This window comes from Mizuhopecten yessoensis, unplaced genomic scaffold (genome assembly GCF_002113885.1).
Source record: "Mizuhopecten yessoensis strain PY_sf001 unplaced genomic scaffold, ASM211388v2 scaffold10687, whole genome shotgun sequence".
Taxonomy (NCBI): Eukaryota; Metazoa; Mollusca; class Bivalvia; order Pectinida; family Pectinidae; genus Mizuhopecten; species Mizuhopecten yessoensis.
In genome coordinates, this window is record NW_018408671.1 from 120,159 (window position 1) to 147,623 (window position 27,465).

Sequence of the window (27,465 nt, forward strand, 5' to 3'; positions counted from 1 at the left end):
TCATCTAAACAAGTTTATTTTTCACAGAAATCGCATTCTAATGTATTATTCAAACATGATGTACCGTTAAGTTCATGATAAATGGAAAACTGATACTCAGTGTCTAAAAATGATGTTTGCAATGAAACCAGGTATTCCTGAATCAAACAGCTGATCATACTGGCATAACACAACTATATTTCATAACCAATTTTGACTTTTTCAGATTCTTACCGGAAAAGTGTAAATATCATTCAAATGCAAATGTTCAAGAAATAAAAAATCTGGATTTTTAAAAAAGCATATAAGGAAGTCTTTTTTTTTTTTTTATCTTATTGACCATGATTGATCGGGGAAATTAATCCAAATTCCAACTTCATCATATTTTGTGTTTTACACAAAAACTGTTAAAATGTATTTTGATTGAATTGTATATTAACCTAGTAAATGAACATATCACTTTTGACTTCTTGAATTTTTAAATCATAGCAAGGTTTGAACTCTATATAAGTACCTGCGCAGGTGGGGTTTTCAAATATTACACATGCAGGAAATATAAGCACATACACGACACATCACTGAACACCTTTACTGATAGTGTTACAATGTATCAGTTCAAAATGAGTATTTTTAGTTCTTTTTTTTTTACCGAAAAAACAGTATTCAAATTCTTCACTAAAACTTGTAGGTTGTCATGGAACCCCTATTTGACATAAAAATCACCCTCACAGTAATGCTGTACCTGTAACTTCTATTCACACCAAAGTGGACCCTCTCTGGACTGCTCAATTACAAATTTTAGATATACAAGTAAAAATGAGATCCACTTGTGGATGTTCAGTGAAGTTCTGCATACTCCGGTTGATGGATTCCTCAATGGAATTCAACAGTCCGGCCATGAGAGAAACAGAAATTCACTAGTCCGGCCATGAGAGTAACAGAAATTCACTAGTCCGGCCATGAGAGTAACAGAAATTCACTTGTCCGGCCATGAGAGTAACAGAAATTTATTAGTCCGGCCATGAGAGTAACAGAAATTCACTAGTCTGGCCATGAGAGTAACAGAAATTCACTAGTCCGGCCATGAGAGTAACAGAAATTTACTAGTCCGGCCATGAGAGGAACAGAAATTCACTTGTCCGGCCATGAGAGTAACAGAAATTCACTAGTCCGGCCATGAGAAACATAAATTCACTTGTCCGGCCATGAGAGTAACAGAAATTCAACAGTCCGGCCATGAGAGTAACAGAAATTTACTAGTCCGGCCATGAGAGTAACAGAAATTCACTAGTCCGGCATTGAGAGTAACAGAAATTCACTAGTCCGGCCATGAGAGTAACAGAAATTCAAAGGAGAGATGACCAGACAACATCAGATGGGGAGTCTCGGCAAATTTGATCAAGTTCACATGTTTCGTCCCACTAGGTCGGCTGTCAGCAGAACAATGTGGCCGAAACATGTAAACTGGATTAAATTTGTCAAGACTTTATGTTGTCTGGTCATCTCTTCTTTGAAAATTAAGATATGATAATAATGATGGAAAACAATAATTATTTCTGCTTTAGATGAACACTTATTTTAAGAACTTGTCTGATAGTGATTAGTGAAACTATACCAATGAGCTAGTGTATAGGATAGCTTAACTCATTCACCTCTGAAATCTTATAATGAACTGTTCCAGCCTTTGTATTGGAAGAGTTCAAATGTATCTTCAGGGGTGAATAAGTTAATGAAGTTTTCCTGATAAATTAACATGATTAATATAAACAACACTGACATTTCAACAAAACCTGTTGGACACTTATAAGTTATTGCATTTTTTTTTACATATTTACACTCATATCAATAGACCAATTAAAATGTATTGTAAATTTGTCTTTTTCACTGGGTTCTAATTTTCGCGGTAACTATTTTTCAATGAGAGGCAACCAGCTAATATCAGGAAGAATACAATCTTTCTATACTGTACATGTAGTGCCATGTGAAATGGCCACTTAAACAGGAATTCACAAACAAGAGGCCCCGTTAAATTGCCCATTTAGCCAAATCCGCCAAAATTAGTGAATGCAGAAAAAAGACTTTACAGTATAGTCCCATAAACTGACTAGAATTCCCTTACACATAATTATTCAACAAATAGTTTCTGCCTGTGATTGCGATCAGTTTCATCAATTTCAAGTGAGGCCAGACTGTCTGTACACCAACAGTGACAATAAATAATAACAAACATTAGGTATTGGCAATTAAACCTATAAGATTGAGCCACATTAATCTTCCACAGGTTTCCCTTCAACTCGTGCTATCTTCCAAACTAAATAGTCCTTTTTCAACATCAATGATCTTGCACATGAACCTCTTACATTAAGTGTATGATAATGCTAGGTAACAGAATAAAACTCTGTCCTTATAGTCAGGTGTTGGTCAAAGTCAGGGTTATTCCAAATATCAACTCATTCAAAATTTCATAATGAACTATTCCAACCTTTGAATCGGAAGAGTTCAAATGTGTCTTCAGGGGTGAATGTGTTAAGACACAACATTCAACAGATTTACTTTTATTTGAAGGCTACTTAACATTTTTCTTTTCCATAACTTGTTTTCCTTGAAAACTATTTGCAGTTAAATAATACCTGTATTCTTTGCTTATTTTGACTATTCAAAGGTCAATCAATGTAAAAACCATACTTTGATATTACATTTTTTTTTTAAATTACATGTATATAATAATCATTTGGATCAGACATGTTCTCTTTCCTTATACAGTCAATGTTGCACTGTATAAAAATATAGCATACGATGTCACAAATTCCAAAATATTTAAATTTAAAACATAAATATTTTTACTGAATTATAGATATGTTTTTTTAATTAAATTAAGACACATATCTTTTAGGTAATATATTTCGTAACTTTTGAACAACCCAGATTTATTAATACGTGGGTAGAAAGGTGAGGAAACTCTTAAAACAACATCAACAAACCAGTGAACTGGTCTAGAGCGGGAATCTCACAGATCAGGATAAAACAAATTTCAAATACAAAACCCCTTTTATAGTTTCAAAGTCTCTATTTCACACGACAAAGAAACAAAAATTTACAAAATTTACAATATCATCTTGTATCTTCAAAAGTTTTGTCCTTTTTTTCAGGAACTTGATCGTGGATATGTTGATTTAAGACGTAATGGTCAGTACTTGATCGTGGATATGTTGATTTAAGACGTAATGGTCAGTACTTAGACCTCAACATCACAACGCTTTGATCACTTTTTTATCATCTTTGTTCATTTCTTTGAGGGATGTACAAATCTTTGATACAGAACTGGTTTTGTGATGTTGTAAAGAAAATGATTACTGCAAGAATGAATATTTCGTGCATCATTACAGCTAAAATATGTATACACATGAATATATATCCTATATTACATGGACCTGCACAAGTAAAACTTTTGATGTCATACTCATTGTTGTGATGTTGTTATGAAACAACGATAGGTTCTCAAATTAGCAATGTTCTGATCTACTGTTTGTTACTTTACATTTACTGGGGTTTACGCCAAAATTATCTGAATCATCCAAAACAGGTCTTAGGTTGTTGGCGAATACCTTAAAATTCAGCAGAGCTGGTCACCATGTTATTTTTAAAGTAGCATTCTTTCACTGTACAATGTTAGAGATAATAATTAATTGAAATTGAAATAATCATCCCACATCAGCCTTATAAAGTCATTGATTTTTGGCCAACAACCAGGGATTATTGATAACAGACTATGGATGTATGCACAACACTATTCAAGACCAATCCTCTCTATCCCTGTCACTTAGTCTGGTGAAAATGACCAATCCTCTCTATCCCTGTCACTTAGTCTGGTGAAAATGCATTATGTTACATTTGATGTGGTAGAATAGATATAATCAACATATGTTTGTATATTATCTTGGAATACACCTAACTTGCCATTCAAAACTTTTTGGAAAAAATGTTTTTGCAGCATTGTCTCACCAACATTATATATTCCACCCTAATACACTTACTGTTGGATACATCATAAATCAAAAGAAAATTGACAAAAATAGGTTAAAAATGCAGCAAGCCTTCACTATACAAGTAGTCACTAAATGCAGTATTTGGCAAATAACTTTTCAACTATATATTTACAACAGATTTTGGCCACACAACTATCACACTATTTTGAGCAGTCTTTATTGCACATTGAGATATGTTCACTTATTACACACCAAACTTTCCATACGAGAGACCTCTGTTAAAGGTCAAGCAGGAACATTGCAGAACTGATAGCTCCTTCCTATTCCTTCTACTCATCTTCTTTTCTTCTCCATTTCCTATCTTTCTCTTCCATTTCACTTCCTCCTTTGCCTACATTTTCTGGTCACCATGTACTGGGCATAGTTGCCCTTTGAATGCAAGTGTGTTTGAAAATACAGAGCATGTTGATAAAATGTCACAGCAAAATTAAAACTTACGTATTGCCATTCTCTTCTCCTTGTGAGAATCTTCCCCTTAAATTACCTCCCCTTATTACACTGCAGGGGTCCATTCCTCCCTTTTAAAGTTCAAACCTTCATTTAAGACATCAACATCCATTTATGAGGTTAACACCTCCCTTTAATCATTCAAAGGGAGATAGCTCCTCCGTCTAATCCATTAAAGGGAGATAACTCCTTCCTCTAATCCTTGAAAGGGAGATAACTCCTTCCTCTAATCTATTAAAGAAATCAGCTCTTCCTCTTTATACTCACACAGGTTAATTCCTTTACTTAACAAGACTAGAATCCACGAATAAATCTATTCATCCTTTAATTTGCTAAACTTGGTTTCTTTAGTTCCTAACATACATATCAGCAGTATTGTCGTACTGGTGTAGAAACACTTGTTTGTGATATTTATATATCAAGATTGATAGTGTCAGGGTTACAGAAAAACACTTGAGACAGCATATCCATAATACAGATCACTCCTCCAATGCCTTATTAAGCTCTCTTAATTACTTTTGACTCCTCCCACATTTCAATAGGTTCCTCCCAATATCACTTGGCCCCTCCCAAAATTCAATAAGATCCTCCTATAATTCCACATATTCCCCCCATGATTCACTTGGCTCCTCCCATAATTCCACAGACTCCTCCTACATACAGTGGAGTTGTTCCTTCACCTGACTACTCGACTGCTGCAGGGCGACAGGACACAGGTTACAGAAGGCTAGGCCCGCTCCTGCTCGGCAATTACAAATGTCCGTCATAGTTTTCCAGCTTTGAAAAGACAAAAAAAAAATGATTTCATTGCAATAACACATACATACCAGGTATTTTATCTGCAATTTGTAACATCAATTTGGACATTTTGTAGGTTGCTAAAACAAATTTCTGAAATACACATTTTGAGGAACAATGAAACAGCACTTACAGCTGTCTTTAAGAAAGTAATGACACATGCATGCAGTCATTTCATGACCAAAATGATGATAAAAATACCTGTTTTTTCCAATTGGAAGAGGCAGACTAAGTCCTTTAACATGTCTCTACCTGAGATCTAACAACACTCCACTATTTGTATTTAACATGTCTCTACCTGAGATCTAACAACACTCCACTATTTGCATTTAAACGTTTTATATTTCTCTATATTCAATTATCATGAAAATAAACAAGAGGCCCAAAAGGGCCTGTATCGCTCACCTGAATATTTAAGCAGTCATAGCAAAATCTTCTCATTAAATATTATATTGCACTAAAAATATTTCCCTCGCAAACTTTGTTGGCTCCATCTGTTGAAACTACCAGCAAAATATTATTATAAGATTCTATGCTTTTTGATTCTTCTTCAGAAGTTCCTTGACATACTTTTTCCTGTGACCTTGTAAGTAGGTCAATGTCATTTTTATTCTCAAACTTTGGTGAGCTCTATCCCAAAAAATCACCAGCCAAATATTATAAATTTATGCCTTTTAATTCTTCATCAGAAGTAGTTTGAACCGTTTGAAATATTTGAACGCTGTGACCTTGAAAGTAAGTCAAGGTCATTTTCATTCTCAAACTTTGTTTAGCTCTTTCCCAGGAAATAACCAGCCAAATATTAAGGTTCTATACCTTCCAGTTCTTCAGAAGAAGTTGTTCTAAGCGTTAGACATATCTGACTCCTGTGACCTTGAAAGTAGGTCAAGGTCATTTTCATTCTCAAACTTTGTTGGGCTCTTTCCTAGGAAGCTTCAAGCCAAATATTAAGGTTCTATACCTTCCAGTTCTTCAGGAGAAGTCGTTTGAAGTGTTTGACATATCTGCCTCATGTGACCTTAAAAGTAGGTCAAGGTCATTTTCATTCTCAAACTTTGTTGGGCTCTTTCCCAGGAAGCTTCAAGCCAAATATTAAGGTTCTATACCTTCCAGTTCTTCAGAAGAAGTCGTTTGAAGTGTTTGACATATCTGCCTCATGTGACCTTAAAAGTAGGTCAAGGTCATTTTCATTCTCAAACTTTGTTGGGCTCTTTCCCAGGAAGTCACCAGCCAAATATTTAGGTTCTATAACTTTCAGTTCTTCAGAAGAAGTCGTTTTAAGCATTAGACATATCTGACTCCTGTGACCTTGAAAGTAAGTCAAGGTCATTTTCATTTTCAAACTTTGTCAGGCTCTCTCCAAGGAAGCTACCAGCCAAATATAAAGATTCTATACCTTTCAGTTCTTCAGAAGAAGTCGTTTGAAGTGTTTGACACATTTGACCCCTGTGACCTTGAAAGTAGGTCAAGGTCATTTTCATTCTCAAACTTTGTTGGGCTCTATCCCAGGAAGCCATCAGCCAAATATGAAGATTCTATACCTTTTAGTTCTTTAGAAGAAGTCGTTTGAAGTTTTTGACATATTTGACCCCTGTGACCTTGAAAGTAGGTCAAACTAATTTTCATTCTCAAACTTTGTTGGTCTCTATCCCAGAAAGCCACCAGCCAAATATAAAGATTCTATACCTTTCAGTTCTTCAGAAGAAGTCGTTTGAAGTGTTTGACACATTTGACCCCTGTGACCTTGAAAGTAGGTCAAGGTAATTTTCATTCTCAAACTTTGTTGAGCTCCATCCCTGGAAGCCATCAGCCAAATATGAAGATTCTTTACCTTTCAGTTCTTCAGAAGTCGTTTGAAGTGTTTGACATATTTGACCCCTGTAACCTTGAAAGTAGGTCAAACTAATTTTAATTCCTAAACTTTGTTGGGCTCTATCCCAGGAAGCCACCAGCCAAATATAAAGATTCTATACCTTTCAGTTCTTCAGAAGAAGTCGTTTGAAGTGTTTGACACATTTGACCCCTGTGACCTTGAAAGTAGGTCAAGGTCATTTTCATTCTCAAACTTTGTTGGGCTCTATCCCAGGAAGCCATCAGCCAAATATGAAGATTCTATACCTTTTAATTCTTCAGAAGAAGTCGTTTGAAGTTTTTGACATATTTGACCCCTGTGACCTTGAAAGTAGGTCAAACTAATTTTCATTCTCAAACTTTGTAGGGCTCCTACCAATGAAGCTTTCAGCCAAATATCATGACTCTAGGCCTGTCCGTTCTTCAGAAGAAGTTGTTTAAAGGAAAAGTTGACTGACGGCAGACGCCGCACCATGACATAAGCTCACTTGCCCTTCGGGCAGGGTGAGTTAATAATTAAATTTGATATCAAAATTTTGAAAATCTTACTAGGTTTATCAGTCTTTTGTGTTTATTACAGGACTCGGCAATCTGGGTAGCCAAATAATTGTACTAATCAGGATAAAATACTGTATAGAACATTTGTACGGTGACTAGAGGTATACAATATCGCAGGCACAACAAGAAACACAGTGTAGACATATTGCTTCATACATGTACATGCTGACAACATCAATAACAGCAAGTGATACCTAGAACAAACAAGCTTCTGTGGGAAGCGCAGCTCAAAGGTCCCATCAAATTATTTGTTATGAAATTTTTATATACAGGATCATCTTTATTTTTATGTTTAAATTTTACATCAGACAAGAAATGATCTAATACATATAATTTCAAAAAACATAAAAACTGATCAAACCTTTCAGCTACAGTTCCCATAGCGACCAAAGTGCATACAATTACACATTTTGTAAATATTGAGAAATGAAAATCAAACCGAAATATTTGCATTCTTGCCTTCCCCATGAATTAATTGTGATGTCATAGTATTGTTCCTTGTGACATCAAAATAAATGATATTCCACAAATATCAAAAATGTATGTGATGGTTTTATGGCACTGCATACCAGCCGGAGCATATGATGGTATTACATTGTATTACACGGCATACAGGTCTGAATACATGTTGGTATTATTACCCTGCATACCAGCCGGAGCATATGATGGTATTACATTGTATTACATGGCATACAGGTCTGAATCCATGTTGGTATTATTACACTGCATACCAGCCGGAGCATATGATGGTATTACATTGTATTACATGGCATACAGGTCTGATTACATGTTGGTATTATTACACTGCATACCAGCCGGAGCATATGATGGTATTACATTGTATTACACGGCCTACAGGTCTGAATACATGTTGGTATTATTACACTGCATACCAGCCGGTGCATATGATGGTATTACATAGTATTACATTTCATACTGGTCCAAGTATGTAATGGTTTAATTACACTGCATACCAGCTGGAGCATATGATGGTATTACATTGTATTACATTTCATACTGGTCCAAGTATGTAATGGTTTAATTACACTGCATACCAGCCCAAGATTATGTTAGTGGGGGACCAGTACACTGGTCAACATTATCTAAGTAAGTAATTAATTTGGTAAATTATTGTGAAAGGATAGGACTCTTGAACCAAAACAATTACAGATGAAACAAAGAAATGAGCACTTATTGGGCCAAACACAGTAACAAAAACCTTACATGATTGTATCTTTCGTCAAGGCACTGCTTCCTTTGATTACCTCAATCATGAACAAATCATTGGCTGAGTCAAAGGTTCCATTGTGTTTTAAGAAGGCACATGTTAGACAGTTATTAAAGAAGCCTGGAATGGACAAAGAGCAGTTGAAGAACTACCGCCCAGTTTCAAATCTGCCTTTTCTGTCTAAGATCTTGGAGAAGGTTGTGTCCCGGCGTTTAGAGGTTCATCTCCATGCAAACAGTCTTCATGACAACATGCGATCGGCCTACTGCATGGGACACTCTACTGAAACGGCCCTCCTACGTGTACATAATGAGATAGCTTCTGCATTGGATAACAAGTGCCGAGTTGTGCTCGTCATGCTGGACTTGTCAGCTGCATTTGACGTCATTGACCAATGCATACTTTATAAATGTCTGGACTGATACCGCACTATGCTGGATACAGTCTTATCTGAGTGAAAGACGACAGTGTGTTGCCATCTAATCCACCACCTCACATGACATAATACCAGATTTCAGGGTTCCTCAAGGGTCGGTGTTAGGACCCCGAAAATATTGCCTGTACTCCAAACCGATTGGAGAGATTTGTCGACGCCATAGTCTTCGCTATCATTGCTATGCTGATGACACACAAATGTACATGGTCATCAAACCACAGGACAGTTGGGATACAGTTTCAGAAAGTCTGGAAGCCTGTCTGACAGATAGCAGTACCTGGATGAACGCCAACATGCTAAAGCTTAATCAGGAAAAGTTGGAACTAATCGTCTTTTCCCAAAGTGTCAGCAAACAATGGCTTTCAAGCTCAATGTCGGTGCCAGAACTATTGAGACTGTCCCAGCTGTTATAAACCTAGGGGAATACTTTGATAGTTCTCTGAACATGGAGAAACAAGTGAACGCTATTGCCGAATCCTGTTACTACCAGATCAGGAACATAGGCTGTATCCGGCAGTTTATAACTGCAGATGCATGCAAGATTTTGGTGCATTCACTTGTTACCTCTGGGTTGGATTATGGTAAAGCCCTGCTCTGTGGTATATCTGACAAACTAACCTAGTCGTCTGCAGAGGGTCCAGAACATTGCAGCACGTCTGGTTAACCGTACTCGAAAGAGAGAGCACATCACACATATGTTATATACATTGCACTAGTTACCTGTACGATACAGGTCGCAGTACAACATTTTGGTGTACACATACAAGGCACTGAATGGAACAGCTCCTCAGTACCTACAGGAGCTTGTTACCCTGTATCAACCGGCACAATAACTGCGGTCAGAGTCAGAATCATTGTTGTGTGTCCAAAAATCTCGTACTGTGACCTATGGAAACTGGTGCTTTGGGAGGGTTTCGGCCATGTTGTGGAATAGCTTACCATCTGCTATTAGAAAGTCAAATACCCTGGCAAAATTCTAGAGGGACATCACAACTCACCTCTTCATGTCTGCATTTTAGCGTCTCTGCAAACGTCATGTAAATACCACCCTTTATTTGTTCAATTATGTGCACATTGCTTGCTTAAATGTATAAAAGTGATTGTAAGCCTTTGTTTTGTTTCACAATTATAACTATTACTATTATCCATATGTTGTAAAGCGCTTTAGAGTAATTTTACAAATCATATAGGGCGCTATATAAATGTTGTATATTATTATTATATTAAGGTATTGTCTTGTAAATGCAAAAAAAAAATATTTAAAAATCTGTGCTTTTTAAGGTCTGCTGAGCTTTGTTGTAAATATATTTTACTGTTCATCAATATTTTTATTTATATAGTTAATTTTGGAAGTAACCTCTCCTTGACCACTGACCACAGATAGCATTGCTGTTACATTTTGGAACAGTCTTTCTGTATCCTGACTTCATACTGAACACATGTGAGTTGATCTACCTCCCTTGTCGTACTAGACTTACAAGCTGGAAGCTGGTCTTGGACCCCACGCACGATCCGTGTGAGACAGCTCCACCAACATTCCCCACATTTATATTACTAAGTGAATGTGAATTCTAGTGAATGTGAGAAACAAATTTACAACACTGATCAGGACAACAATAAATACTTAAAATCCGTCGTTAGAAGGACAAAACAGTTTGGTGTATAACTAAGTGTGGTCTCTACAACATTCATGGTCTACGCCTCACCATCTACTGACAACAACATCCACGTCATCAGAACACTAGTGTCTCAGCACTATCACAACACTCACGAGAACCATAGCATACCATTCTGTAGGATGACTTTGGGATATCAGATTTTAAGCAGTCAGAAAAAGAACCACTTTAGATTAAATTTTCTTCAACAGATATGTATTGTTCAAAATTTCTAAATTGTTGATTGTTCTATTTTAGTACAAAAATACCCAATTTTATATAAATCAAATAAAATAAAAATAAAAAAATTAAACTAATAAATTTGATAAAAATCGAATTTTAAACTAATCTTTTTTGATCATTACATTCTTTCTCCTCATGAAAGTTGTCTTTATTGAAATAAATCAACAATTTATTACTCTAAAGAAAAGTTCCCCAAAAATTGAATCTTTCAGTGGACAGAACTTCTGTGGTCAAGTGGAAATTATGTTAATAATGAGAAGGTTTTACAAAGAGTGAAATCTGACAACATGAAACCAAGGATGCAACAAGCTGATGATGGTGGTACCTGCTCCGTCATTGAGCGATCGTGTGTTGTGGCAGACCTCCAGTAGAATATCAGCACTGCAGGAGAGGTGAGTTACTCCCCCTCCCGCCTGCCTCACGGCAATACTACTAACCGCATCCCATCTGTGTGGCAATATAGAGGGAGGTAAACAGGTCAGTCCAATGATCAGGGAGGGTGACAATCAGAATGATACGGAGGGAGGCAATTATAATGGCATCAATGCATTAGTAACGGCAGTACATGATATACTTCATGATCAAAACATGTGAATGGTTAGGAAGTCGGCCTTCACAATGCTTGGTACAAAAACATTTTCTCATTGCAGTATGTAAACTATATATACAGTATTGGCCTTGCTCGTGCATTTTTATATTTCTGTGTGAAGAAAAACTAAATTTTCATCATAAAATTAATTTACATAATGTGATTTCAGTGCAGCAGTGTGAAACAATCAATACTGAAATGAGAAAACCAAGCCGGGAATCTTTAATATGAAATAGCTTCCTCCCCACCCTCGTCCTTTCTTTTTATTTTTTTTCTGCACTCATAATCTATTGAACATTGAACACATTCACCTATCACAAAATTAAACTAACAGCATCAGAGATGCAAATTCCAAGTAGTGCTAGAAGAGACAAATTTCATTAAGTATGTGTGTTTTGTAATGCACAACAGAATAAAGGTGAGCCATGCTTCTAATAAAACTGACACTTACACTCATTATCTTTAGACATTACAGTTTAGATCTCTGGAAAAATGCACAAATAATCTGGGAAATGTTGAAAACAAATATATTCGAGATATTTGCATTTTGAACATCTTCATTAAAATCTGGCTGAAATTCCATAGATAGAAAAAAGGAAGTAACTCCCATAAAAAATGTACTGAATATGATGAGTAACAAACATGGCCAAGACATTTCCTATCAATCCTGTCTAGTGGTGACCAAGGGCCTGCTCGTCTTTAAATGTAAAAAATTTGGGTATAAATCCTGGCGGACCTGCAAATGTTTAATCAGGCCTTGCAAGACTTTGTCAAGGCTCGCCTGGAAGCAGCATCAGATTACTAGGTCCAACCTTATCCGAACAACTGTGGTCCGACCGGTTCAACCGTTTAAACCAAAACGGCCCAGGTTGAGTGACCAAAGGGCAATAACTCCCATGAAACTGAGTGAAGGGTAAGTAAAAAAGCTCAGCCAAGATCTGTATCGAGTACTCATCCACACCCAAGTTTCATAAAAATTCATAATAATGTCTAAACAGTGATAATGGTAAATGTTGACAAAATGCCATTTTAAGTAGGAACATCAGGCCAAAGGATCATAAGACTAAAGAGGTTCTTAAATTTTAACTCTACTACACTATATCAATATGGAAAAACCATGAAATAGACTTACTTCAATTTTTACTTTCTAATTCAATAAGCTATTCAACTGCCCTAATATCTAAATTTTACCCAGGACGACTAATCAAGTGATATGGTAAAACTATGTTTTGAGATATGAAAGTTTTTCCTCATCTTCATAAAATGAGAACTATACCCTATAACTGTCAGTTATAGGATATTAGGTGAAAATCCATGAGATTTTGCATGTATGAACTGAACAAAAAGGAACTGAATTGTTTTTTCTGAAGAATAAAAAAGTTCACTGTAACGGTATGATAGGACAACGCCAGTTTTGCAGGAAATTTAGACATAGCATTCTCAGTTCTAACTACTGAAAAGTGGAACATAGAAAATAAATATTGCTGTGCAAAATCAAAATGATACAGAGATCAAAAACAGTGCTTCAGTCTACATTTTTTTCAAGAAACAAAAAGGAAACTCTGATCAATTAAGTAAATGTAAATTTTGATAATACACTAAATACTGTGGGTGTTTTGTCTATACCTGTCTATAAGTGGGTCGTAGGCCTCTACGGAGCTGAGATAATACACTAAATACTGTGTGTGTTCTGCCTATATATACCTGTCTATAAGTGGGTTGTAGGCCTCTACGGAGCTGAGATAATACACTAAATACTGTGGGTGTTCTTTATATATAAACCTGTCTATAAGTGGGTTGTAGGCCTCTACGGAGCTGAGATAGTACACTAAATACTGTGTGTGTTCTGTATATATATACCTGTCTATAAGTGGGTCGTAGGCCTCTACGGAGCTGAGATAATACACTAAATACTGTCGGTGTTCTTTATATATAAACCTGTCTATAAGTGGGTTGTAGGCCTCTACGGAGCTGAGATAGTACACTAAATACTTTGTGTGTTCTGTATGTACCTATCTATAAGTGGGACGTAGGCCTCTACGGAGCTGAGATAGTACACTAAATACTGTGTGTGTTCTGTATATATATACCTGTCTATAAGTGGGTCGTAGGCCTCTACGGAGCTGAGATAGTTTGTTCCATCGTGTCCCCCTACAGCATACAATCGCCCACCCATAGTTCCCACGCCGACTCCGCCGCGACAACAGGACATACTCGCCACCGTCGTCCACTTATCTGTCCTGGGATCATACTGCTCACATGAATCGAGAGGTGCATTGTCGTCAAACCCTCCTACAAAACAGCGACAAGATGCATCAGAAACAGGAAATAAAACGAAAGACATGAGAAATTTCATCATTTCTAATCATTTACATTATTAACCACTACAGGAGTGCTGTGTTCTAAAATTATTTAATCAATAATTGTTAGCAAAAATAGTAGTCACAAAAGTATGGTTTCAATAATATAATGTATTCTAGATATCAGCCAAAGGTTTTTCTCCAGTGCTCTGTATTCTCACAACTGCTAACATCATATTGCCTCATTAGGTGCTGTATCTCAGTTTTTGAAAGATTTTGCGAAAAATACATTTTAACATTTTAATCCAATGTGCTTAAAGGGACAATGTAGTGATTTTTTTTTTTAATTCATGTTGAGAAATTGACAAGAGATGGCATTTTCTTGGCGTTCTAAATCAGTAAATGATAAAATCCTTAACTGTAAAACCATATGTTTAAGTGGTAGTTATCGGTGACCTTGTTATACTTTATACATATATGTATTTGTCCAGAACAGCCACCCCTGACATACCAACGACATATATGTAACCATCCAGAACAGCCACCCCTGACTTACCAACGACATATATGTAACCATCCATAACAGCCACCCCTGACTTACCAACGACATATATGTACCCGACCAGAACAGCCACCCCTGACTTACCAACGACATATATGTAACCATCCTGAACTGCCACCCCTGACTTACCAACGGCATATATGTAACCGTCCAGAACAGCCACCCCTGACTTACCAACGACATAGATGTAACCATCCAGAACAGCCAAAACTGACTTACCAACGACATATATGTACCCGCCCAGAACAGCCACCCTTGCCTTACCAACGACATATAATATGTACCCATCCATAACAGCCACCCCCAACGACATATAATATGTAACCATCCATAACAGCCACCCCAGACTTGCCAACGGCATATATGTAACCGTCAAGAACAGCCACCCCTGACATACTGACGACATATATGTAACCATCCAGAACAGCCAAAACTGACTTACCAACGACATATATGTACCCGTCCAGAACAGCCACCCTTGACTTACCAACGACATATAATATGTAACCATCCATAACAGCCACCCCAGACTTACCAACGGCATATATGTAACCGTCCAGAACAGCCACCCCTGACATACCAATGACATATATGTAACCATCCAGAACAGCCAACCCTGACTTACCAACGACATATATGTAACCATCCAGAACAGCCACCCCTGACTTACCAACGACATATATGTACCCGTCCAGAACAGCCACCCCTGACATACCAACGACATATATGTAACCATCCAGAACAGCCACCCCTGACTTACCAACGACATATATGTAACCGTCCAGAACAGCCACCCCTGACATACCAATGACATATATGTAACCATCCAGAACAGCCAACCCTGACTTACCAACGACATATATGTAACCATCCAGAACAGCCACCCCTGACTTACCAACGACATATATGTAACCGTCCAGAACAGCCACCCCTGACATACCAACGACATATATGTAACCATCCAGAACAGCCACCCCTGACTTACCAACGACATATATGTAACCATCCAGAACAGCCACCCCTGACTTACCAACGACATATATGTAACCATCCAGAACAGCCACCCCTGACTTACCAACGACATATATGTAACCATCCAGAACAGCCACCCCTGACATACCAACGACATATATGTAACCGTCCATAACAGCCACCCCTGACTTACCAACGACATATATGTAACCATCCAGAACAGCCACCCCTGACTTACCAACGACATATATGTAACCATCCAGAACAGCCACCCCTGACTTACCAACGACATATATGTAACCATCCAGAACAGCCACCCCTGACTTACCAACGACATATATGTAACCATCCAGAACAGCCACCCCTGACTTACCAACGACATATATGTAACCATCCAGAACAGCCACCCCTGACTTACCAACGACATATATGTAACCATCCAGAACAGCCACCCCTGACTTACCAACGACATATATGTAACCATCCAGAACAGCCACCCCTGACTTACCAACGACATATATGTAACCATCCAGAACAGCCACCCCTGACTTACCAACGACATATATGTAACCATCCAGAACAGCCACCCCTGACTTACCAACGACATATATGTAACCATCCAGAACAGCCACCCCTGACTTACCAACGACATATATGTAACCGTCCAGAACAGCCACCCCTGACTTACCAACGACATATATGTAACTTTCCAGAACAGCCACCCCTGACTTACCAACGACATATATGTAACCTTCCAGAACAGCCACCCCTGACTTACCAACGACATATATGTAACCATCCAGAACAGCCACCCCTGACATACCAACGACATATATGTAACCGTCCAGAACAGCCACCCCTGACTTACCAACGACATATATGTAACTTTCCAGAACAGCCACCCCTGACTTACCAACGACATATATGTAACCATCCAGAACAGCCACCCCTGACATACCAACGACATATATGTAACCGTCCAGAACAGCCACCCCTGACTTACCAACGACATATATGTAACTTTCCAGAACAGCCACCCCTGACTTACCAACGACATATATGTAACCATCCAGAACAGCCACCCCTGACTTACCAACGACATATATGTAACTTTCCAGAACAGCCACCCCTGACTTACCAACGACATATATGTAACCATCCAGAACAGCCACCCCTGACATACCAACGACATATATGTAACCGTCCAGAACAGCCACCCCTGACATACCAACGACATATATGTAACCGTCCAGAACAGCCACCCCTGACATACCAACGACATATATGTAACCGTCCAGAACAGCCACCCCTGACTTACCAACGACATATATGTAACCATCCATAACAGCCACCCCTGACTTACTAACGACATATATGTAACCATCCTGAACAGCCACCCCTGAATTACCAACAACATATATGTATTCATCCAGAACAGCCACCCCTGACTTACCAACGACATATATGTAACCGTCCTGAACAGCAACCCCTGACTTACCAACGACATATATGTAATCATCCAGAACAGCCACCCCTGACTTACCAACGACATATATGTAACCGTCCTGAACAGCCACCCCTGCTCCGGCTCTGTGTCGATTCATTGAGGCAATAAATGACCACTTATTATTGAAGGGGTTATACATCTCACACTTATCAAGGGAGGAAACTCCGTCATTACCACCGACAGCATAGAGGCAACCCTGTACCAAATTATAGAGAACATATTACCAGCTGTATATGAAGTCTACACAAAATTATACAAGTAGTAAACTGAAATGTAAATTAAATCATTCTTAAAACATGGCCGTGAGGTCATCTATTGTTCTGGCATGAAGTGTAGTTGAGGCAAATCTACTATATCACCTACTACGGTTCTCAACTGTTTCCAAGCTTTGTCTCAGAAACTAGGTCCCTAGAGTTGTGGCCAGACCCCAGGATCGATTCTAATATTGTGACTGCATTTGTCTCTTTTTGCCAAGCATTTGTATATATAGTTTTGGGGTGGGGATCTCAACCGTTTCAAATTTATGACCCAGGGGCCAAGTCTGTAAGGGTGGGGCAGACCCTGGGATCAATTCTAATGTCATGACTGCATTCGTCTCTTTATGCCCAACAATTGTATATATAGTTTTGGGGTGGGGATATTAACCATTTCAAAGTTATGACCCAGGGGTTAAGTCTCCAAGGGTGGGGCAGTCCCCAAGGCCAACCTGGAAGCATATGTGCAATCATCTCTTTATACTCAGCAATTGTATATATACGGTTATAGGGTGGGGCTCTCAACTGTTTCCAAGCTGTGACTAAGAAACTAGGTCCCTAGGGGTTCGGTCAGACCCCAGGGTCTATTCTGATATCATGATTGCATTCGTCTCTTTATGCCCAGCATTTGTATATATAGTTTTGGGGTGGGGATCTCAACCGTTTTAAAGTTATGGCCCAGGGACTATGTCTCCAAGGGTGGGGCCAGACCCTAGGGACATCCTGGAAGCAAATGTGCATTCTTCTCTTTATACTCAGCAATTGTATATATGGTTATATGGTGGGGATCTCAACCATTTCCAAGTAATACATTTTATTGGCCCCACCCCTTAGCCCGGGGGGTCAGCCCCACCATTTGTACAATTTTGAATCCCTGCCTCCCATGAATACTTCCGACCAAATATGATCAATATCCATGGCATAGTTCTGCAGAAGAAGTCGTTTATAGCAATATAACCAAATGGCCCCCTTTTAGCCCCGCCCCTCAGCCCCCTGGGGGGTCAGCCCAACCATTTGTACAATTTTGAATCTCCACCACCTAGAGATGCTTCTAGTCAAATAAGGTTGATATCAATCGCTTAGTTCCAGAGAAGAAGTCACTTAAAGCAGTATAGCCAAATACACTTTTTGGCCCTGCCCCTCAGCCCCCTGGGGGGTCAGCCACACCATTTGTACAATTTTAAATCCCTGCCTTCCAGGAATGCTTTTCATCAAATATGATTGATATCCAGAGCACAGTTCTACAGAAAAAGTCGTTTGTAGCAATATAGCCAAATTGCCCACTTTTGGCCCCGCCCCTTAGCCCCCTGGGGAGTCAGCCCCACCATTTATACAATTTTCAATCACCACTACCTAGGGATGCTTCCAGTTAAATATGGTTGATATCCATCACTTAGTTCCAGAGAAGAAGTCACTTAAAGCAGTATAGCCAAATACCCTTTTTGGCCCTGCCCCTCAGCCCCCTGGGGGGTCAGCCCCACCATTTGTACAATTTTGAATCCCCACCACCTAGGGATGCTTCCTGTCAAATTTAGTTTAATTCCAACCAGTGGTTAAGAAGAAGAAGTCGTTTAAAGAAATTGTTGACGTACGGACGGACGCCACGGTTTGGCATAAGCTCACCTTGGTCCTTCGGACCAGGTGAGCTAACAATGTCTCAAATGAAAAAAAAAACACCATTGTATCCAGTTATCAATCGGGAAATTCACAATTCATGTTTATATGTTCCCTGAAAAGGGAGATAACTATATTATTAACATTTCAGTTACAGACGATACTAAAAACCAGCAATAGTTCATACAGGGTATTCTCTCAATACTCTGATCCATATCTCTTGTGTATCCCTGTTAAAAATCTTCCTAAACTGGCATCAAGATCTTTATCAGACATAAACAAAAGCTTCCCTTGCACTTTTCCACATTTTGATCTGATTCAGACTTTTTTTGTAACTGTTAGCTTTCCATGTTTCAAAATATCGCCCTTTCAATCAGATTTTGCAATGGTATTTTTAGGATGCAGTATAATTCAGAAGGCTTTCAATTTTGTCATCATTAAAAGTCTGAGATTTAGGAGTTATATTTTCTGTCTCCACAAAATGTTGTTCAGCTTCCTGTGTTGCCATTAAAAGTTATTCTGGTTCTCTTTCACTTGAAACGTCAGAAAATATATCACTTTTCAGGTCAAAGCTAGTGATGGTTTAAGATTGTGTGCAAAAACCTTCCTTGTCACTGCTTGAATCCTCCATGTTTCACAGTCAAAACTAAACTGACTTTGTTTCAATGGAAACACGAGTGTGTCTGTGAAATATTCAAAAATTGTATGCAAAGCATGAAGCATGCCTTTCATAGTGAGAGTAAACAAGTAAAAGGCCTCAAAGGTTTACAGGTGTGGGCATTAGGACCTGTTAAACAATACCCTGTATACCTGTGTAATAGGCCTCAATGGTTTACAGGTGTGGGCATTAGGACCTGTTAAACAATACCCTGTATACCTGTGTAATAGTCCGGGGGAGGAGGTTTTATGATGCCATGTTTGAAGTATAAGAAACACCTCAAACTGTGGAATAGTCAAGATAATGGATAGTTCTCGGCCCTAACAGGCCTCAATCTGTCCATTACCTTGACTATTCCACAGTTTTCGGTGTTTCTCCAATACATAATAATTTCAATATAAGGACAGGATACATAGCTTTATTTCTGCACCATGTTATTCTACAGTAACGTTGAGTACTAATTGTACCTTGTTATACCTGTGTATAGTACAATTGTCAGGTACAGATTGTGTGTGGTATTATTGTGTGTACAATGTATTGTCAGGTACAGATTGTGTGTGGTATAATTGTGTGTACAATGTGAGTGCTTAAAACTGTAAGAGATTGTTAATTGATTTAGCTTAATTTAATTGTCTAAATGATGCCACTGCTATGAAAAATTACCCACAGTATGTTACTTTGCTTAAGAAAAACAATTTTATCCTAGATTTATTACAAATTAAAATGCCAAACACTTAGACGCCAAACACTTGCATGTCAGGTCACTATCTCCAACTATTTATGTGTTAAGATCTTCGCAAGAGAGATTGCTACTACAGGCAATTTTGGTTCCATCAAAGTACTTAACCTTTTCACCACTGTGGACCACAAAGGACTCCTCCAGATAAAGCTATGGTAGAGTCTAGTAAACTTACCTAGGGGTGAAAGGGTTAAAGGCTTCAGAATAACACAAATGAGATAGTGCTTTGTCATATGCAGTATTATTTCTGTTTTAAAAGTCTCTCGAATTTCTCACTCATTCAGAGAAAAAATCTCACCATTTTTTACCAAATCTCACTTAAAGAATTCGCTGACCTCACTCTTTTGCACCAGAAAGTTATGGTATGACTGCAGGTTACAGTCAGTACATCTGTATACACATCACATTTTGTATACCTCAGTGTATTTCTTGCCATTGTAATTGGATGTGTCAAACAACCCCATTCCCAAGGGAATCAAGCCTTTTTTCACCCAGCAAATGTTTGAGACAGATAATGATACTTTAATAATTTCCTGGTTGATGATGCATTTTATTTTGTGTGCAAATATTTTCAATTCATCACAAATTTATCCTAGTTTATAAATCATAAATTGCCAAAAAAGCTCATAGTAAAACATTTGATATTTCTACAGATCTTTACATCCCAAGGAGAGAACTCTTACCCTGTTAACATCATATTTTCACCTGCCTGTGTGTTACAGAGACGATTTATTCACCAATGAGTCTCACTTACATTCAATGTTGCCACACCCACTCCTCCGCGAGGAGTGTTCATGGAGGCTACAAATGTCCAGGAGTCGGAACTTTGATCAAACCTTTCCACAGTGTTAAAACAGGTTGAATCATCCAGCCCTCCCACAGCATAAATCGGACCTCCTAGACAGGCCAAGGCAATGCCACGCCTGTAATACAAACAAAGTTAACAGGTATATAGTGGTTTTAAAATGATAACAGCATTAGTTTAAATTAACACCGAGTACGTGGTACATGTGTAAAGGGAGATTACTCTATAACAAGAATTTAAAATAGAAGAATTATGACGCAGAGTAACCATACAGCATTTTGAAATCATAATCTTGTTAATAATATTCAAAATTCTGTCTGAGGTTTGTAGAAAATATGCATTCCAAGTAATAACATCCACATATGATTATAATAAAATGATATACAACATTTGATATAGCAAGTACCTATCTAGGTAACATAAGCCAATCTAAAGCACTTTACAGTACATAGATATACATGCAATCAGCTTATACATTAATCAATACAATTTTGAGTAATTCTCAGGAGCTGCCTTATCAGGCGCTAACTACTAGTCCTATGCTACCTGGCTAATATCTCCCTATGTGTGTATGCCTGCGTGTGTGCTGGAGATGTTGTAATGTAAATTGGTTTTTCATTTTAAACAAGACAATTTTGAAGAGGAATAGTAATCTTAAAATATAAATACTTACAAAGAAGTTAAAATTTCTGTTAAGAACACTTACCGAGGTGTTGACATGGGTGAAATACTTGTCCAGGTGTTGGATTTGGGATCAAAGACTTCCCCGGAGTTGAGGTGTTTAGTGCCATCGTGTCCTCCAACAGCGTAAAGAAGGTCTGTAGGGAAATCACTGACTTTTGAACATCATTCTACCTGGGATCATTCATAATATAACTACTATAGCAAGCCTGAACAATTTCATTGTCGTACAGAAATATGCCATGCACCATCACAATAGGACCTCATTTGTCCATACAGTGACGCATTAGTTTAAATCTACACAATAGGAAAATTCTATCACTACAAATCTGACCAAATATTGTAAAATGATGAAAAGAATTGAAAATTAAATATTTCCAATCAAAAAAGATGTTTCCAGCTTTAAAATATGTATTAACACATCTGATAGGAAATTGGTTGATTGAGATTGGTTTATTGAGTTATCTCCCTTCATCAGCCGGTGTACATCCTTATCAATATCTTTCCTTCAAACATATCCCATCTAAAGAGTTCCCTTCACTATAAAGTTCATTAAAATATCATTTCTGTCAAGGATGTTGGACTTATCATTATGTGACAAATATCTACCTGAAGCGCAGCACACACCGACATGGCGCCGCCTAGTGTTCATCTCCGACACTTGGAACCATCTGTTTTTCCGGTAGTCATAGCACTCGATACTTTTAAAGGGATCACCAGAGGCTCCTCGCCCACCGACACAAAACAGAACACCTGGGAGCATAGAGTTATATACAGTACATTTACATATATACTAACTGTACAGGGAAAGAATTTCTCTGTTTCACACCTAAGGATGATAAAAAACTTACCACTTAGTAAACACTGTTTCTTCTTGTAGCCATAGCAACTGAACAACAGTTACTGCTGAAGCAAGTATTAATTAATATCATTGAAATTATTTCAACAATTCTTTTATCTTAAACTGTATGGATCTAATCATTTATAAATTTTGGATAAAATCACGAAAAGCTTTCTAAATAGCTCCAGAAAAGATTGAAGAAACTACCAGTAATACCTTAAACATAGCTCCAGGAAAGGGTGCAGAAACTACGGGTAATACCTTAAACATAGCTCCAGGAAAGGGTGAAGAAACTACCGGTAATACCTTAAACATAGCTCCAGGAAAGGGTGAAGAAACTACCGCTAATAAACTTAAACATGGCTCCAGTAAAGGGTGAAGAAACTACCAGTAATACCTTAAACATAGCTCCAGGAAAGGGTGAAGAAACTACTGGTAATACCTTAAACATAGCTCCAGGAAAGGGTGAAGAAACTACCGGAAATACCTTAAACATAGCTCCAGGAAAGGGCGAAGAAACTACCGGTAATACCTTAAACATAGCTCCAGGAAAGGGTGAAGAAACTACTGGTAATACCTTAAACATGTCAGGAAAGGGTGACCTTAAACATAGCTCCAGGAAAGGGCGAAGAAACTACAAGGGTGAAGAAACTACTGGTAATACCTTAAACATGTCAGGAAAGGGTGAAGAAACTACCGGTAATACCTTAAACATAGCTCCAGGAAATGGTGAAGAAACTACCGGTAATACCTTAAACATATGATGTACTTAAAAAAATATATAATGTTTTACCTGCATAGCTTTTCCTTGGCCTCGTCCTTTCAGAAATGCTGATATCTGTGAGTAAGTTGGCAACAGACATTTTATAGTACTTAGCCTCATCAAGAAGGTCACGACACGCGAGGTCATGCTTGATGAGTTCCTCCGTAGCGACATGCTTCTGTAGGTACTGCACACTGAGTAACGGCAGTTTTAGATGGGACAAAAGTTCAGCCAAATTTTTTTTCCGATTTTCAGGATTGCTCTTTACCCATTTTATCACCGACTCATAAGCCTCAATTTCATTGCTGACATTGAGATCAGAGGACGCCATTATTGTACACATAAGCTTCACCGAGACATTTTTAAATTCTTCTGTTTCTACGACTTCCAAGAAATTTTCAAGAATATAATCATCCGCCATTTTCATTAACTCTGTTCTGTTATGTTGTTCTGCGAAGTTGTGAACACCGATACAATTGGTCGGGTGAAGATGCTTTTTCATGAACTCACAGCAGGCCTTAGCAACAGTTTCTATTTGGAGTATTGAAGCAGCGTACAGAATCGGCTGCACTGTGTCTACACTAAGATGAATTTTTGAAGTATATGCAAACTTTATGAGCTTTTCCATTGCACTTTCATCAATGTCGTGAATTGTGATTGTTTCCTGTCGACTCTCCGACATCTCAGACATGAACATGATGCGAAAATATTGACTAACACAAGCTAAAACCATCCTATGGCATCGAAAAGATTTTTCCCCAACTTTGATTTCTACGTCACATAATTGATCTTTTTCATAGAATTCCAAAAAGGTTTTGAAGCTATGCTTGTAATGACTTTTATACTCAAAGTCCTGCACTATGGACGACTCAATATTCAAATGCTCCAAAGTAGCCATTTTTTTCAAATTTCCATACGATTTTGATTTCAAGACTTTGGGCTTGGCATGACTTTCTTCTTTAGATACACTCACAGGTCTAAAGCTAGGCAGCTGATGTGTGGCGGGTTTGGGGGGCACGGGGGGCGTTATACTACTTGGCAAGCTATCACTCCTTTGAGGCAACGGTGGTGCACCGGGCATCTCTAGGGCTGTTCTCCACGCCTAGTGTCCCGTGCAGAGTTCCCAGCCTCAGTTTGAGTATAACACATGCTTTTTAATGACCCCCACCTTGTCCTCACATCCTTAAACAAACAAAATATGAAATGATGAGACATTTAACAAGTGATTGAACTGCCAGTCAGACACCCCTGTGATGTGATCATCAAGCTTTTGTAGGGGAGGTGCATAGCACATATTAGAATGTAGTGTCAAAGTGGCCTTACAAGGTATAACGTGGTTACTACATATGTAACTTCAACTATAGTGATAATTGTGATTTTCCCCCTTCAGTTCAACTGGTAGAGTATAAAACTTTATTAATTTTACAACAATTATAAAACAAGTTTGACTTGGATGTAAGAGACGTATGGTCTTGATGTGGGAGGAAACTGGAATGCTCTGGGAAAACCCATGTGGTCAGCCCTATACCTTTTCACATCCGATCAGGGAATCAAACCCCTGTCGCCTCGGTGAAAGGCAAGTGCACTATATATCCACTGCAACACCCGACCACAACTGGTAAAGTATGTTGTGGGCTGGGATGATGTGGGTTACTGGTACAGATCTGTCCCCAGTGAATCAAAGCTGACTACTCTAGATCTCTTTTCACTGCAATATAGTGATATTTCCCTATCCTACACTCCTGGGCATCAAAGAGTATTTTTCTCTCATTCCGACTACCAGAATAATCTCATGATCAGAAACCATTAAAATGCATGTTGACTGGCTACCATTTTGAAAATATCAACTTTTCCCCAGAGCTGAATCTGTCAGCGAAATTCAGCATACACCATTTAATAATTTGCCAACAGTTTACACAGAAAAAGATAATCTCATCTTTCTAGATCTAACTTGTTTGATCAATATATTTTATAAACGGTTTTATTTTCATCACATCGCCTTTACCACATTTGGGCATCAGACTTTTCCTAATTCCTGCCGTCACATCATTGTTGAGCAATTGTGACGTCACGTCACATTAAGCCCAAGATAGAAACTTCTGACACCCCTTTCTTACCCTTGATACATCTGTAGCTCTATTTTACACACAAGGGAATGAGAGAAAATGGTATATGCAACCCTCCCTGTGATGACAGCGAGTTCTTAAACCAGCTGAGTTCATGGGGCCTTCGGTGGAAAAAAAAATTGGAAAGAGTATATCAAAGTGTTGAGGTAATGGGTACATATCACTCTGTCAGTTATAATCACAAAGAAGGGTTACACTCTCAGAGTAGCCCGAGTTTCCTCTGGCCATGACACCAGATCTAGACTTAAGACATTGTTACAGATCACCAGACCAGAAATCTGTCTGTCAAAATGTCTATATCTGGTGGCGTGCCTCATGGCCAGAGGAAACTCTGGCTAACTGTAGTAACTCTCAGAGTTGTTTTGTTTTTACTCTTTCTCACTTTACTTACTTCCTAATGCTAATCATGAACAAATGTACGTGTGCTGTAAGTGTAATGGTTTAGGAGAGGGGAGAGGGAGGAACTGAGATGCTCAATCACAGCATCCAGAAGCTTAAGATGCATTTTAGACCCTCTACTGTACTTAGTAACTTAATTACTCTGCTCTACTGTCTACTCTAGTCTCTAGTAAGATTTGATATTTTCGTTAGCCTGGTGCACCGTGTGTTTTATCAGAGAATTCACCATTGAATGTAATTCTTTGGTAATCCCCGGCGGTATACCTCGCTTTCCTGAGTCCATGTCTATTTTTGGATACAGGGCAGAAAGCTACCACATGTCGCGCGACAGCCGAAACCTGAAAACAGCATCAACAACAAAAACATGTTCCGATATTCTGGTAACAAAGAAACGAGAGAATTAGGGAAAATGTCCACTTCTTCCAATAAGGATCTGCGTGTAACAAATACTTACTTTTTTAGTTTCCTTCCCGTTATTCGATAATATAGTTTCAGTGTATGTAGGCCGAAATCTTCAGCATCATGTACCTGTCAGTTAGGGGAAGTATAACAAAATCGGGCAAGGAGACGGATATAGTGTACGGATAAGGGGAGGTAACTCGCGCCAAAACAAAAAATCGATTCAGAGAGTGGTATATTGTTGTCATTCCAATACACATATGCAGTAAACTGAAAAATTATAGTTATGGATTAACCTGGTGCATTTAAGTGGCGGAACTGAACTGGGTCGACTGGGTAGCTAAATTGGTATATCGTTCTGGGTTCGAACCTCGCCAGGCCAATGGGTCTGGCTGTCCATTTTCCCGCTCATTACTTTTGGTGCCCGTGATCTATGGAACGCCAAATTAACATATATTCAATTAACTGTACCTATCTTCAAAATAATTGAAAATAGGCTCAATTCAATTGTACCTTTATTTAAACAATTTAAGATATGTACAATTATTTGAACCTATCTCCAATTGAATTCTACCAATTGTACATATCTTCAATTATTTCGTCATATTTGACCCTACATGGATCTTTAATTGAATTGTAACAATCTTTAATTATTGGAAGATAGGTGCAATTATTTGAATATAAGCCTGAGCAATGATACCTTTTCCTTTCATTGTGATAATATTTAAAGCTATCTATGTTTCATGTATTGTGATATTATAATAGTTCATTGTTTCAGTACATATGTTTGTTGAAATAACAGCTCAGATATGCGACTCTTAATATAAGTTTCTCATATCGTGTATCTTGTAAGTCAATATGCTTATATTTATGAGGAGACTATTGAAGCCAAATTAACATATATTCAATTAATTGTAACTATCTTCATATAATTGAAGATAAGTACAATTTATTGAAGATAGGTACAACATATCCTCAATTTAATTGAACATATCTTCAATTGAATTGCACCTGT

General features: G+C 38.1%; 1 protein-coding gene across 4 annotated transcripts; it reads right to left on the reverse strand.

The window, feature by feature from the left end:
• Nucleotides 1–26,610, reverse strand: LOC110461836 (kelch-like protein 8). 4 transcript variants are annotated; one of them, XM_021515529.1, is made up of 10 exons: nucleotides 26,506–26,610; nucleotides 23,557–24,708; nucleotides 22,532–22,675; nucleotides 21,948–22,059; nucleotides 21,191–21,359; nucleotides 17,208–17,367; nucleotides 13,921–14,122; nucleotides 11,567–11,688; nucleotides 10,342–10,367; nucleotides 5,133–5,249 (listed from the first exon to the last, which is right to left on the reverse strand). In XM_021515529.1, the coding sequence occupies exons 2-10, from the start codon at nucleotides 24,605–24,607 to the stop codon at nucleotides 5,223–5,225; spliced, it is 2,013 nt and encodes a 670-aa protein (XP_021371204.1). In that variant the 5' UTR covers nucleotides 24,608–24,708; nucleotides 26,506–26,610; the 3' UTR covers nucleotides 5,133–5,222. The 4 variants fall into 4 exon arrangements, 3 of the variants coding, with proteins under 3 accessions (XP_021371206.1, XP_021371204.1, XP_021371205.1); XM_021515530.1 differs by lacking the exon at nucleotides 10,342–10,367 and having other exon boundaries at nucleotides 5,146–5,249; XM_021515531.1 differs by lacking the exons at nucleotides 10,342–10,367; nucleotides 11,567–11,688 and having other exon boundaries at nucleotides 1–5,249.
• Between the last annotated feature and the right edge of the window lie 855 nt (nucleotides 26,611–27,465).